The sequence below is a fragment of the Cynocephalus volans genome, chromosome 1 (assembly GCF_027409185.1).
Source record: "Cynocephalus volans isolate mCynVol1 chromosome 1, mCynVol1.pri, whole genome shotgun sequence".
In the NCBI taxonomy this organism is placed as follows: Eukaryota; Metazoa; Chordata; class Mammalia; order Dermoptera; family Cynocephalidae; genus Cynocephalus; species Cynocephalus volans.
This window is the reverse complement of record NC_084460.1, coordinates 28733853-28747916: the sequence shown is the minus strand read 5'-3', so window position 1 is coordinate 28747916 and position 14064 is coordinate 28733853. Positions and strand designations below refer to the sequence as shown.

Below are 14064 nucleotides of genomic sequence, written 5' to 3'. Positions count from 1 at the left end.
GGGGCATGTGCTCCCCTTGGAGAGCCCTGGAAGACTCGAGGGTCCTCACCAGGAAAAGGGGTATGGCTTCTGGGGAGGCAGGAGCAATCAGGCCCCACCCCATCCAGCTCTGCCAATTTTGGGTCTCCATGGCTGGGCACAGGCCACAGACACAGAAAACATAAGAGCGTTGTGAGAAGATGTATGCACTGGAGACGATGGGTAAAGGGGTCAGTGTGTCAGAGCAGGGCAGGGGGCTGGTCAGGAGAGGTCTTACTGAGAAGGTGACCTTTAAGCAAAACCCTGGTAGGGAGAGACTGAGCCAAGGGGACAACCAGGACAGCGTAACAGGAAGAGGGACAGTAAGTGCAAAGGCCCGGACCACAGCTGGGGTGGGGGCATGAGCAGTGGGGGTGCACCGGGAGGGTCTGGTGGGCCCAAAGGAGGAAGTCTGGCTGCGACTTGGGGGTTTTGGCTGCAGCCAGGATCACAGCCACTGCCTGTGGGGCCGATGGACAGATCCAACCCCATGCCAAGCAGCACCTCTGCCCCTGCTGGGTCGGGAAGCTTCAGCCCTTACCCTGGGGCCTTCGCCCACAGTGCCAACCCTAATCCCACCTTCCCTGGGATGGGTTCTGCAGGGCTGGTGCCACAATGGGACTTGGAGCAGGCAGAGGGGGCTTCCCTGAGGAGGTGGCACTGGAAGCCCTGAAGGATGAGCCGGAGTCAGGGATGAGGGGGGCGCGGTTCATGGAACTGGCTTTTTTTTTGAGTGCCTACTCTATACCAGGTATTGTCTACACCTTATAAATCCTATTTTACTGACATGAGGCCTATTTTGAAAGGAAATTGAGGCTCAAGGAGGTGACATGGCCTCTTCAAGGAGTCCTAGCTGGTGCCCACCCTGCTCCATAGATCCTCTGCATTCTGCTAAAACCCATGGCTTCCCCCCTGGCAAAACACGGGCCTCCAGGTGTAGGCAGCCCCATGAGCAGTTTGCACTGGGGCAGGCTGTGTAGGGTGGTGGTTAGCATGCCAGGCTGGGGGCCGCCTAAGCAGAGCCTCAGGGTAGGCGAGACCCTGACGTGATTGGGAACGGAGGCTTTTGTGATTTTCTGTCCCTCTGATGTGGGCTCTGTATGTGTGGCTGGCTTTCACTGCCCCCTGGTGAAGTGTGGGTAACTGGGGTGGCAGCAAATGGAGCTTGTAAACTGGGGCCCACGGGCCTGCTCAAGGTTTTATTTTGGGGGGGACTGTGGTAAAATATGTACAACATAAAACTTGCCATCTTAAGCATTCTTAAATGAAAGCACTGAACATATTCACAGCCTTGTGCAACCAACACCATTATATCCAAAACTTTCATCACCCCAGAGACTGTACCCATTAAGCAAGAACTCGTGCCCCCTCCTCCCCACCCCAGGTAACCACCTATCTACTTCCTGTCTCTATGAATTTGCCTATTCTAGATATTGCCTATAAGCGAAATCATGCAACATTTGTCCCCTTGTGTCCAAACTCCCTTCCTTTTTATGGCTGAATAATACTCCATTGCATGGATAGCCGGATTTTGCCTGTCTATTTATTTGTCGGGGTTTTCCAAAATGTAAACAATGTAAATTGGTTGCCAGTATTTTAAAACCTGTCTTCTAAAAACTTGGAATACATTGTTCCTTGGTGAGGCAACAGGGACACACAGCCCTGAGGCGACAGTATTGGCAGCAGAGAGTCTAGGCCCCAGGCAGGCTTCCGACCACGCATCCTTAGCAGCTCCTGAGCCTCATTGCGTCACACCCAGGGAGGGCAAGTCCATCCTCCCCTGAGAAAACCTGGTGAGGGAGGTGGATGATGGGATGTCACCTCTGGCCCTGTGCAGGGTGTAGCACTGCAGCTGGCCTGGGGCCCAAAGCCCATAGTGAACAGTGACCATTGGCATGTGCCAGGCATGGTGCCTACTGAGGAGCAGCCCCTCCTTCCAGAAGAGGAATCCAAGGGCCTCCAAGGTCAAGCAAGTGGCCTGTGGAGTGTGGTGGCAGGGTGTGAATTCGTACCTGCAAAGTGGGCTAAGAATGGGGCCCCCACAGAGCTCATGGGCACTTGGACAGTCAGCCAGTGTGGGTGACCATACTTGTCCTCTGGAACCTCAGGCCCTGCCCTGGTGGGGGTAGGCAGCGCTCAGGTGGAGGGGGCGTGAAGCATCCCTAGGAAGGCTGGGTGACAGGATGGGGTTGGGGCTGTCGGTACCTCCTTCCCAGGGACTTCCTTAGCTGGAAGTAACATGGCAGGCAGACAGTAGAGCCTGAGCACAGGCCTTGAGATGAGAGGGCCAGAAGTGGCCAGGATAGTGGGACTGGGCTGGGGGAGACTGCAGAGGCCATGGGATAGAGCACCTTGGGCAGGAGTCTGGACTCTCATTCAGTGGGCAGTGGGTAGTAACAGGAAGGTCATGGAAGGAGGCAGTGCGGAAGAGGCTGGTGCCGTAAAAGGATAGGGCAGAGACAGGGAAGCAGGGCCTGGGGTGCTGCGGAGGGAGGGCACCTCGGGAGGGCTGGGTGGGGTAAGGACGGGAGTGGGTGTGGTTTGGGACACCAGAAGACAGTTGGCACCCCTCTACCATAATTCACTTCCCAAGTTATCCTCAAAGTTCAGTAATACAGGCATCTGTCCCCCCAGGAGGGCTGGCACCTTGGTTGTGGTCATTGCTTTGTTTCCCTGCCTGGGACAGGGTCAGCACGCAGTAGTTGCTCAGTAAATACTGCTGGGTAATCTGTTCATTCTACAGACGTCTAGAGTGGTCGCTGGAGATACCACCAGAAGAAAACCAGACCCATGGGTATGGGCGGCAGGAGGTGGCAGGGTCCCAGAGGTAGCAGGTCGCGGGCCTGGGGACTCTGGGGTGTTGGCCGAGCAGAGCCTGGAGCTGCCCTGCTGAAGGGAGCGGTGCGGCAGGCTGCCGAGGAGGAAGAGGACGCGCAGCCTGGCCCAGGGGACCTGCAGCAGCCGAGGGGGAGGGGTGCCACTGCACCGCGGCCTTTCCCATCCCCCTCTACGCGGGGCCCGGCTGCTTGATTGGCAGCCTGGTTCCGCCCCTGGGCAGCCGGGAGGCCAGCGATTGGTTGGGGCACTAGAGCCGCTCGGTCGCCATGGGGACGCTCAAGAGGCGGGCGTGCCCAGTGCCCAGCGCCGGGGACTAAATCTTCATAATCTGCCGCTGAGAGGATGGGGGTGGGTTCCGGCGCGACCCTGGCGAGGAAGAAGGGGCGGACTGGGATGCGGTCAGGACCCGCTGTGGCCGCCCCTCCCCCACCCGCGCCGGGCGCAGGTGTATAGTCGCCAGGGCACCTGGGCCCCTTCGGGCTCACCTGACAGTGACCCCTGAGTTCCAGCGTAGCTTCGGCCTCTGCCATCTCAGCTGGTGAAGCTGGGGGCTGGGGCCCGAGGGAAGAGAGGCCTGGAATTTATCTGAAAATGTCTAGTTCCCCTAGTTAAAGTTTGTCCTCCCAGATCCCTCAGGTGATGATGGTTCTCAGCAGCAGGGGGCGTCCTTGGCAATGCTTTGTTGGGGCCGCCCACCTCAAGAAAGCAGGGATGGCCCACGGAGGTGCAGGGGGCGCAAGCCCTGGCTTGGAATGTCCAAGGTCACTCACCTGGCTGTGCACAGAGGGCAGATCCAGCGTTGCTGTGTCTGGGCATAAGCTGCCAGGGTTCAGCTTGGCCTACTTGCAGCGGGCAGTGGGTGACTGTGGGGGTCACAATGGAGCCATCCCTCTGTCCTCAGTCTGGGGAAGAGGAATTTGAGGGCCCGCTGTGGGGGAGGCCTGAGGGTGTGAAGGGGCAAGGTAGTGCTGAGCAGGAGGGACAGGGTGGGTGGAAAGGGGCAATCCTAGGAGCAGGGGAGAAGGGAGGGCCTGGCCAGGCCTCAAGCAGCCTCCAGGGTGTCCAGGGACAAGGCAGGCCACTCACTCCTGACCTTTGAAGACGGGCCTCCGTTGAGCCTGGCTGTGACGTTTGCATGTGACATTTGCACAGGAGGAACCTCCACACCCTGCACAGGCCCCACCGTTTGGCAGAGGAAGCCTGTAAGTGCCTCAGCTGAGGCTGTGGGGCTGTGGGGCAAAGCCAGCCTTGGAGCCTCTAATGTGGCCTAGCAGCGCCCACCTCCCCAGGGACACTCAGGAGGATAACACAGGGCAGGTACTCCAAGGTGGCTGCTGTGGCTGAGATACCCCAGGGGATGGTCTTGGGGGATGGTGGGTGCTGGGATGGGGTCTCACCCCCAGGCCTCTTGTTGCAGACGATTCCTCATCCGAGAGTGGCAGCGGCAATGGCTCCTCCACCCTGAACCCGTCCACTTCGAGCAGCACACAGGGTGACCCTGCCTTCCCTGAGATGAATGGCAACGGCACTGTGGCCCCCATGGACTTCACTGCCACCACCGAGGACCAGCCCATCAACCTGTGCGACAAGCTCCCACCAGGCACGGCGCTCGGCACACCCTCCTACCCCTCAGATGGCTGCAGCACCGACGGGTTGCGGGGCCGTGTCAAGTATGGAGTGAAGACCACCCCGGAGGTGTGTGGAGCTGTGGGCTGTGAGCCTCAGTTTCTTGTGCAATCAGAAGGATTGTTGTGAGGCTAAAATGAGATTCTCTATGCCCAGAGTTCAGCTGTGACACCAAGTCAGGGTGTTGGCCGTGTAGGCCGTGCTGTCATTTCCTGGGGGGGCTGTGCAATGAGAGATGGCTCAGTGCATGCCCCCAAGCAAGGCCCCCATTTCTCTGAGGCCGGTTCCCCCTCTGTGAAGCGGTAGAGGTGGTAGGCAATGTGTGTCCCCCTGGCCTGTCCCCTCCCCTGGAACAGAGTCTGCGGTGAAGAACAGCAAGTGGCCACATTCCGCACAGAGAGACATTGAGCCTCCCCTTCCCTGGCCACTTTGCATGCCTGTCCCCATCTCACAGATGGAGCAACAAAGGGTGAGACCCCAGGGAGGTGGGTAGTGGTACACGTCCCTCAACCAGACTGATGGGGGGAGGACAGGGTGGGCAGTTGCGCCCACTGCTTCCTGGGGCCTCTCTCACGCTTGCACAGCTGCCTCGGGCCACTCAGCCTTCATGTAGCAGTGTAGGGCAGTGCCGGGTGGGCACCTGCTCTCCTGGAACATCTTCTCCAACCTGGGCTGGGGCCAGAGGTGCCTTCCTGAATCTTACCCGTGGCCTCCAGCCACATACCCCTGCACAGGTTCTCTCCCCTCCCTGGGCTTGCACTCCTCTGTAGAGGGAGTGGGGTGGCTGCCGGTGCTTGCCTCAGGAAGAGCATCCAGTGGGAAAGTTTGTGCAAAAGTGTGGGTGTTGAGTTGCTGCTGTGGGTCTAGCTCAGGCTGTGGAAGCCTGGCTGAGAGCAGGAATGGCCAAAGCACCCTATGACCGGGCCCAGAGGGCATGCATAGCTGCTGTTCCCCGGAGGGGTTGAGTTTTGCTGGGCTGGGCCCTCCAGCCTTTGCCAACATGGCCACAGGTGGGCTGAGAAAGTGAGATGGAAACATGGGTGCCACCAGCAGCTATCTTATAGTTGTCTCTGTCTGCTCTGGCCCTGACCAAGAATTTGGCTAAGGAGTAGCTAGGGAATGTGATCTGCCCAGGGCCACATGGCAAGCTGGTAGCCAGCACTTTGCCCAGGAGGTCTTTTAACACCTCAGTGCAAGGCTTGGAGACCTTTTCAAGCCTGTGGATGGATGAAGAAACAGGCATCAAGCCAGGACCTGGGGGAAAAGAGGCCCGGTGCGGGCAGCACTGTGGGACCAGGCACCAGGCGGTGTGCGTCTTCATCAGAAGGTTCCCCAGGATCCGACTGATGGGATCTCCTGCAGGCCGTGCCGTGGTCACACTGCCACATCACAGGTTCTGACTGTGCAGCTGTTTGTCCCCTAGGCTCTATCTGCTAGATGCCAGTCTCCTCCAGGGCAGGTACCACGTCCCCAGGACACTGCCAGTCAGAATCCGAAAGAGTGAAGGCAGGACACGCCAAAGAAGCAAATGACAATGGTCCTCAGAGAGTGGTCCCAGAGCAATATCCTGGGGGCGGGGGCGGGAGACAGGGTGTGGGAGCTGCACTGGGAAGGGTGACACGATAGAGAAGGCAGGGAGGAGGGTGGGGAGCTGCGCTCCAAGGAGTCATGGGTGAGGGGGACTGTCCAGGGAGAGCTCGTGAGCAGGAGTAGAAGGCTGGAGCCCTTCACTGCTGTCAGGCCACTCCCCAGCAGGCTGGGACTGGCTCCCTGTCCCCTTTCTACATGCACGTTCTCATTGGAGCTCACAGTGTCTTCCTTGTGGGGCAGACAGGAGCCGCCCAGCCCGGAAGCTCCAGGAACGTGCTTTGCCCAATGGACCTGTCGCCTTGGCTGGCTCCCCCTCTCAGCCCATCTGTTCCTCCTCCCCAACAGACAGCACACTCACTACTTTGGTGACAGCTCGGTTGTCAACTCAGGGTTGCAGCTTCTTCAGGAGGAAAACTCCAAAGCCAAAACAGATCTTGGCACCACAAGAGGCTGGCCGGGGCATGCCCTTCTTTCATACAACGTGGCAGGCCCTGGCGTGGACACCCTCTGCTTGTGCCCCCAGGGTGCCAGGCAGGGAGGGAGGTGGCAGCATTGCTGGCCCTGTTTCACAGGCGAAGAGAGGGGTGACTTGCTCAGGCCTTGCCACTTTGGCCCATGTGGCAGCTGGGTGCGCTCACACCCTGGTCCCCAAGCTCCCCACCTGTAGGAGAACAAGCACGGGTCACGAGCAACTTCCCAGTCTGACCTTGTGCCCTGCACCCTCTCTTCAGTCCCCCCCCTACAGCTCTGGGAGCTACGATTCCATCAAGACCGAGGTCAGCGGCTGCCCTGAAGACCTGACGGTGGGCCGGGCCCCCACAGCAGATGACGATGACGATGACCATGATGACCATGAGGACAACGACAAGATGAACGACTCTGAGGGCATGGACCCTGAGCGTCTCAAGGCCTTCAATGTGAGTGCTGGCCGGGGACAGGGATGGCGGGAGGACTGAGGCCAGGGCAGCCCCTCCACGGCCTGTGTCTCCCACAGATGTTTGTGCGTCTCTTCGTGGACGAGAACCTGGACCGCATGGTGCCCATCTCCAAGCAGCCCAAGGAGAAGATCCAGGCCATCATTGAGTCCTGCAGCCGGCAGTTCCCCGAGTTCCAGGAGCGGGCCCGCAAGCGCATCCGCACGTACCTCAAGTCCTGCCGGCGCATGAAGAAGAATGGCATGGAGATGGTGAGGCCGCCCCCAAGCCACCCTCTCTCTCTCGGCGCCTCCACCAACATCCAGCCACACCCCCGGATCTCTGGGTGCCCTCAGCCGGGCACTTTACCCATAGTCCGCCCAGTAGCCCTGGAAGCAGGGACCGTAATCCCAGTCACAAATGAGGGGACGGAGGGCCCGAAAGGTTACATAGCTCCATAGGGTAAGGCCCGGAACCTAAATCCCAGCCCTGTACCGTCCCCCTCTGGGCCAGAGTCTCTGCACAAGCCAGGACCCCCCCACCTCCCCGCTCCCAACACTAGCTCCGTCCCCATTCTGCCTGCAGACCCGGCCCACGCCTCCCCATCTGACCTCGGCCATGGCAGAAAACATCCTGGCAGCTGCCTGTGAGAGTGAGACAAGAAAAGCAGCCAAAAGGATGCGCCTGGAGATTTACCAGTCCTCGCAGGTAACTGCGCGCCACCTGCCGCCTCCGGGGGCCCCTCCCGGGCAGGCGAGGGGGTACAGAGGGTGCAGGGAGGGCAACCCTCAGAAGGGGCGGGGGCAGCTAGGATAGGAAGGAGAGGGCACAGGAAGGCGAAGACGGAGAGGGAGGTGCTGAGAGGCAGGTGGAGCAGGTTGGAGGGGCTCGATTTCATCCTGACACCAGAGGGCCCTGACGGGGCTCAGCTGGACAGTGACTAATCATGTCCCACAGTGAGATGAGCAGAGTCCAGAGGGGGACCCCTGGGGCAAGGTGACCAGAGAGAGGGAACAGACAGAATCCCACAGGTCAAGCCACGGCACCAGATCCCAGGAACCCCAGGGTGCAGCCTTTGTCAACCCCATGTCTGGAATGTGGTTGGGGCCTGCTGCCCCTTGGCTTTCCCCCGCACAACCCTCTCCCCTCTGCAGGACGAGCCCATAGCTCTGGACAAGCAGCATTCACGGGACTCCACAGCCATCACCCATTCCACCTACTCACTGCCAGCCTCCTCCTACTCCCAGGACCCCGTGTACGTCAACGGCGGCCTCAACTACAGCTACCGCAGTTACGGGGCCCTGAGCAGCAACCTGCAGCCCCCAGCTTCCCTCCAGACAGGAAGTCACAGTAACGGTGAGTTGGGGAGGACCAGGCACTGGCTCCCCGACCAGCATGGCGCGCTCAGTCTGCACAGCAGCCCCAGGGAGGGGCGGGGTGAGGGAAGCTGAGGCCTCTCGTGTGGTGTGCGGGGGAAGCCTCCTCCTGGGTGCTGGGCCTCCGTCCCTGCCCTGCGCTCGTGGAGCCCATGCCAAAGGCACGTGGGGTGGTGGTTACACACCCCTTCCTTCGGTTCCACTCCCATAGGCTGGGTGGTTCGGTAGGTGTTTCCCTGGTAACTACCTGCAGCAGATGGAACACAGACCATTCTTGAAGAAACAGTCCCTGAAGAGAAAGAAGCTTCCTTGTGGAGTTAGGTGCTGCCTTGAGCAGGAACCAGGGTGGGGACCTCAGGCCCATGTACACCAAGGCCAGAGGGCAGCAGGGAAGGGTGGGGCCAGCCTGGTGGAGAGCAGTCTGGTGCTGTCGGGGTGGGTAGGCACAGGGTCTCTTGGGCCAGGCACGTGGATTTTGTCGGGGGGGACAGAGAGAGCCACTGATAGGTTTTATGCCCAGAAGGGCCTTGAAGTGTGCTCTGTCTACATCATCCTGTCTGTCCTTGTGGTGAGGAGGTTTGAATGCGGAGGACAGGAGACAGAAGCAGTGTGCCATGGGGCTCGTTCAGAGGCCAGGGAGCGAGGGAGGACATGCGGGCACCAGGCTGCTGCCTGAGGAGTGTGCTGCCTGAAAACTGGTGAACGTGGGTTCTAGGTCTTGGCTGAACATGCCTGAGAATTCCTCAAGCCTCTGTGGCTGCAGAGACCCCTCACTTTTCCTGGGCAGCAAGGGAGAGGGTTAGTCCCTGCCCGTGGCAAAAAGCCTAGGCCGCCTCCACTCACCTTGCCCCCTACCCCTTGCTCTGAGCCTGGAGCCAGCCCCCGCCCCCATGCCCCCCAGAACCAGGAAACATGTGCAGGTCCCTGGAAGATTCCTGCCTGGGCTTAACTTCTCATCCCTTCCTAATGCCTCTTAACCTAAAATAAGAGGCTGCCTGGCCCTAATCCCTGAAGCTAAGGCCAGAGGGGCTAGTGCAGCAAGAGGTGGAGCCGCTGTCCCAGGCTTTCCTTCCAGGAGGAAGAGCCATCCAACAGCCCTGCCGGGCGGGTCCCTTGTTAATGTGTATAAAGAAAGGTCCCAGGGTCAGGGAGATTAGAATCCCCTTTCCTGATTACACATGGGAAGTCTGGGGCCCAGCAGGAGAGGTGGGGGTGACCTGGGACCCAGTCCCTCCCAGGCAGCAGGCGATAGTGACAAGCTTCCACCTGGTGCTACCCAGCATGGCCTGTCTCAGGGCTGCAGCTGCCCGACTCCCATGGCTCCTGCCGTGAGGGTGCTGGGCTTGTTCACACCTGCTGGAGAGGCATGGACAGCAGCCAGATCTTTCCTTCCAAGAAGGAGGCTGGCCTTGCCCTTGTGAGTCCTGGGGCCTCAGTCTCTCATCTGCAAAGACCCTTAGAGATGGGTGGGGAGGTCACTGAGGCAGAGATCTGATCATTTACCTGCTCGCCTGGGGAAGCCCCTCCTGTGGGCACTGGTGAAGAACATTGTTTAAATCTGGGTTTGAGTCCAGGAGTTGGAGGAAAATGACAAGCAGCCATGTGGTCACAGGACCACCTAGTCCCACTGCCCTCCCCAGCCATGGCCCTTTAAGTGATTGTTCAGTCTGGTGCCTCGGTTGGGCAGCCACATTCATGGCTCAGACCTCCTCAATTCACTCATTATGTTGTCATCTGGAGATGCAAATCAGCTTAGATAGAATCAGGCTCCACCTGTCTTGCCTGGGGTGCTGGGCGACTCATGCCCCCTCCTGTCCCTCCACCAACCACCCGGCAGTCAGCTGGCAACTTGAGCGTCTGGCTGTAACCAGAGCCTATGTGCGGATGTCCCCAGATCAGATTGGCTGCAGGAAACAGGGACCTTCTCCTTTCCAGGCTTTAGCCACCGCCCAGGAGAGCAGGAAGGAAAGCTCTGAGCACAGCAGTGAACAGGACGAGGCTTGGGGATGGAGGGAGGAACCCTGGGGTTCCTCTCACACTGATGGTGGCAGGCAGCTCCAGCCACCTCCAAGCATTGTCTGGAGGGGACCAGAGCCACCCCAGAAGGAACAAACCCTCTCTTCCCCATCCCTGCATATCCAGCCCCTGTGATATCCAGAAGCCAGCAGAAGTACTCTTGTTCCCAGCCTGTCCCAGCTGCCCATTTGGCCACCAGCTTGGGAGTCAGTCACCTGCTTGACTGCTGTTTCCAGCAATACACAGCCCCACTCCTTCCTCCTGTTTTTGATTTTAACAAACTTAACTGTTCCCCTAACTCTCAATTCCAAGGACATTCTTCAGCAAACCAGTTCCTAGGACCTCTTTCTTGATGTGCGTGTTCTCTGGTTAGAGAGGAAATAACCCATGTGACAAATTGTCCCATCTTAGACTCCAACTTCCTTCCCCTTTTGGGGGCTGCACCAGTTTCCTTTTAGCAGCAGTCGAGTTTCCATAATTTATCCCAAGATGTTACTTCCGGTCTAGATGTCTCCATTGACAAGTGCTTGTCCATCTCTATAGCAGCATAAAAGCTGCCACTGTAAATGCAACACTGCGTGGACCTGGCCATCCACACCTAAGGGTGGCAGGGAGATGGCTGGTAACCCAGGACAGCCTCAAAGCCTGAGTAAGACTACCTTGGGGATGCGGGCGGGAAAGGGACAGGGGACAGGGAGGCTGGCCTAGTTGGGTAGGAGAAGGCATCCCTAAGGAAGCCCCAGCTCCCACACCCCCAGATCGTCTCCTCTTCGGCTGTTTTCTTACTGAACACCTCACAAAAATGCTTTTCAAATTCCAGGAGCTTCCATATCTCCTGGGAGCCCATTTAGAAAGCCCCAAAACCTGTTTGGAAGCCCTTTCCAGACTAAGCAGTCAGGCCTCCCGCAGGCTAGGAAGCCTTTACCCTGGCAGCCCCTAGCCTGTGCTGGCTGAATGTTTCACAAGTGCCACCTTGGTTTGCAGATGAGGGACCTGAGGCTCAGAGAAATTAAGGAATTACTGGCGAAGTAGTAGAGGACTTGAATCCATACTTGCCCAATTCCAAAGGCAGCAGCCCACCCCACAGAGCTTTTTGGGAAAAACTGAAAGGAGAGAGGGCCTGGTGATCCCCTCCCCTGCAACACACACCCTTAGTGTGTTTCAGAAGACATCATGCTCCCTCTTTGCTGCTACCATCCAAGGGAAAGGGCAGGCAGTTTCTCCAGATGACTTCCCTGGATCCCTCACTCCCAGCCAACACTCATGTCCTGCCCAGTAACATTGACCTTGTACCTCACTCAGGCACAGAAGAACTTCTCAAAGGAAGGGGGTGCCAAGGCTCAGCTGAAAGGCTTTACAACAGCCAGCCCCTTCCTCCATCCACAGGCACCCTCAGTCCCTCTGTCCTGGGGGTGCGGTCATAGCCTGGCTGGTCTGGCCTGTACCTCTTTCCCCCAGCCAAGCAGGGAAACTGGCCTCTTTCTGGCTTCTCTCCGGCTGGACAGAAGCCCTTCCTTGTCTGAGCACATGCAGGTGTTTGTTTTCCTGGTCTTTTGTGGCTCCACTCTGGACTTCTGGGTTTTCCACACACATGTCCCTGCCTACCTGCAGAATCTCCCTGTTTGGGGAGGAACAGCACACAGATCTGTGCTGCTTCCCCAGACACGCTGACGGACTTCCTTGTAGTGCTCATCCCCACAGTTCCTTTCTGGGACCGTTATTTCCCTTTCCCATCCTCCGCTCAGCACACTGGGCAGAGGTAGGGCTCAGGTCGACGCGAAGTCCCTTTACCTGGAGGCCGCTTCCTTTGCTTCACCTGGGGACCAGAGCCAGTCTGTGTCTGTTAGGGTCCTCAGAAAGCAGCAGAGACTATGATCAGTGCCAGGGAGTTAGGGTGGGAGCCCCGCTCTGCCTGATGCCAAAGCCTGCACCCGTGCCATGCAGCATCCTGTCCTGAAGGCAGAGCCGCTGTGCACACATTCACCGTGTGATCCTGGGTAAACCTCCCAACCTCCTGAGCCTCGGCTTTTTGATGCTGTCACCTTTTTAGGGTGACAATAAGATCCCCTTCTTTGCAAAATCACCCTGAGGATTAGCTGTGAACCCCCCATCATGTTCTAGGCACCAGGGATACAGCCATCGGGGAGACAGACCAGGACCTCAGACTCAAGTGCCTGGCTCACAGCAGGCACCTGGGACATGGCAGTTACAACTATGTGAAGGATGCTGCACCTCCCAGATGAGAGGCAGGGTGCCGCTCCCCTCCTTATCCTTTCTCCCTCTCCACAGGGCCCACGGACCTCAGCATGAAAGGCGGGGCCTCCACCACCTCCAGCACCCCCACGCCCACCCCCTCCAGCAACAGCACCAGCAGGACCATGCCCACCGCCCAGCTCAGCCCCACGGAGATCAGTGCTGTGCGGCAGCTCATCGCGGGCTACCGGGAGTCTGCTGCCTTCCTGCTGCGCTCTGCAGACGAACTGGAAAACCTCATTTTACAGCAGAACTGACCCCACCGGCACCTGAAGTGCACAACCCTAGGGAAGGAGGCTCGCTCAGCCCGGACCTGGCTTCTTGCCTCACCAGTTGGTACATTTTGTTCTTTGAAAGAGGTGGGATCCAAAAGCGCTGTTTCTAGCCACACTCCAAGCACCTGAGACTTTGGGCACAAGGACACTTTTTTTTTTTTTTTTTTTGGAATCTCACCACACGGGTGCTCTGACCTGCTTGGAAGAGGCCAAGGGGGCAGCTCTGGAAGGGTTGGGGCTCCCCTGACGAGGCGCTGGGGCTGCAACTCTATTTAGAATCACCTTCGTGGACCCTGATGTTAGAATCCCACCCCAGATAATTACCTTTCAAGTCTTAGGTGAGCAGAATTGCATATTTATTGAGAAAAACAAAGTGGACCCTTTCTTCCTCTTAGTAATTTATTTTTCTGAAAATGGATTCTTTTGTGTTTGTACAGATTGCCAGTCTGTGTCTGTCTGATCAGAAGGATGTATCCCAGTACCTAACATTCCATATCACTACACTGATGCGGGCTGGGGGCCAGCAGGGCGGGGCGGGTGCCAAGCTGGCTATCCCTCTGAGTGCCCAGCACACCCTGGGGAAGGCCACCACCCCTTGGCCAGGCTGTCCTGCTGCAGATCCCAGTGCTGTCACAGGGACACCATCAGGCACCGCCAAGCAGGAGGACCTCATCTACACCCATTGCAAAGCAAAACAAAAAAGGCACTCACCCCATTCTACAGAAGCCCCAGTCACATGGTCACCTGTATTCTACCTCACACTCCAGCGTGGGCTTTTTCCAGGATTTGCCCTGAGCCTGATCTGAACAGCTGACACCCCAACTCCCCCACACAGTGTGTCTGCCTGGGAGGTAAGTCCAGACTGGGTGTCCAGGAGCTGGAGCCCAGAGGGTCCCGTCCCTCTTAACCAGCAGCATGCAGTTCCCTGGTCCTCTCAGCTGCTTGACAGGACAGTGCTGGGAAATGGCAGCGAGTCACTAGGGCTCTTGTCTTCACCCTGCTGCCAGGGAGCCAGGTCTGAACACTTCTCTGCACAGGCCTGGAGCCCTCAGGCACCTGCCAATAAGGGCCTGTTTCTTCAGGCATCAGCTGCAAGTTCTGGGGCAGACTGCAGCTCCATCCCCTCACCCCACAGCTGGAGTAAGGGGATCATCAGTG

The 14064-nt window shown here is 58.3% G+C and overlaps 1 protein-coding gene across 1 annotated transcript in view; it reads left to right on the top strand.

The window, feature by feature from the left end:
• Window positions 1–12888, top strand: part of NOL4L (nucleolar protein 4 like) — a 117225-nt gene extending 104337 nt beyond the window's left edge. Inside the window, exons 6-11 of the mRNA XM_063101921.1 lie at window positions 4274–4551; window positions 6804–6989; window positions 7067–7258; window positions 7572–7694; window positions 8141–8342; window positions 12668–12888. Coding sequence (XP_062957991.1) covers window positions 4274–4551; window positions 6804–6989; window positions 7067–7258; window positions 7572–7694; window positions 8141–8342; window positions 12668–12888 — 1202 coding nt within the window. The remainder of the gene's footprint in view (window positions 1–4273; window positions 4552–6803; window positions 6990–7066; window positions 7259–7571; window positions 7695–8140; window positions 8343–12667) is intronic.
• Window positions 12889–14064: the final 1176 nt, after the last annotated feature.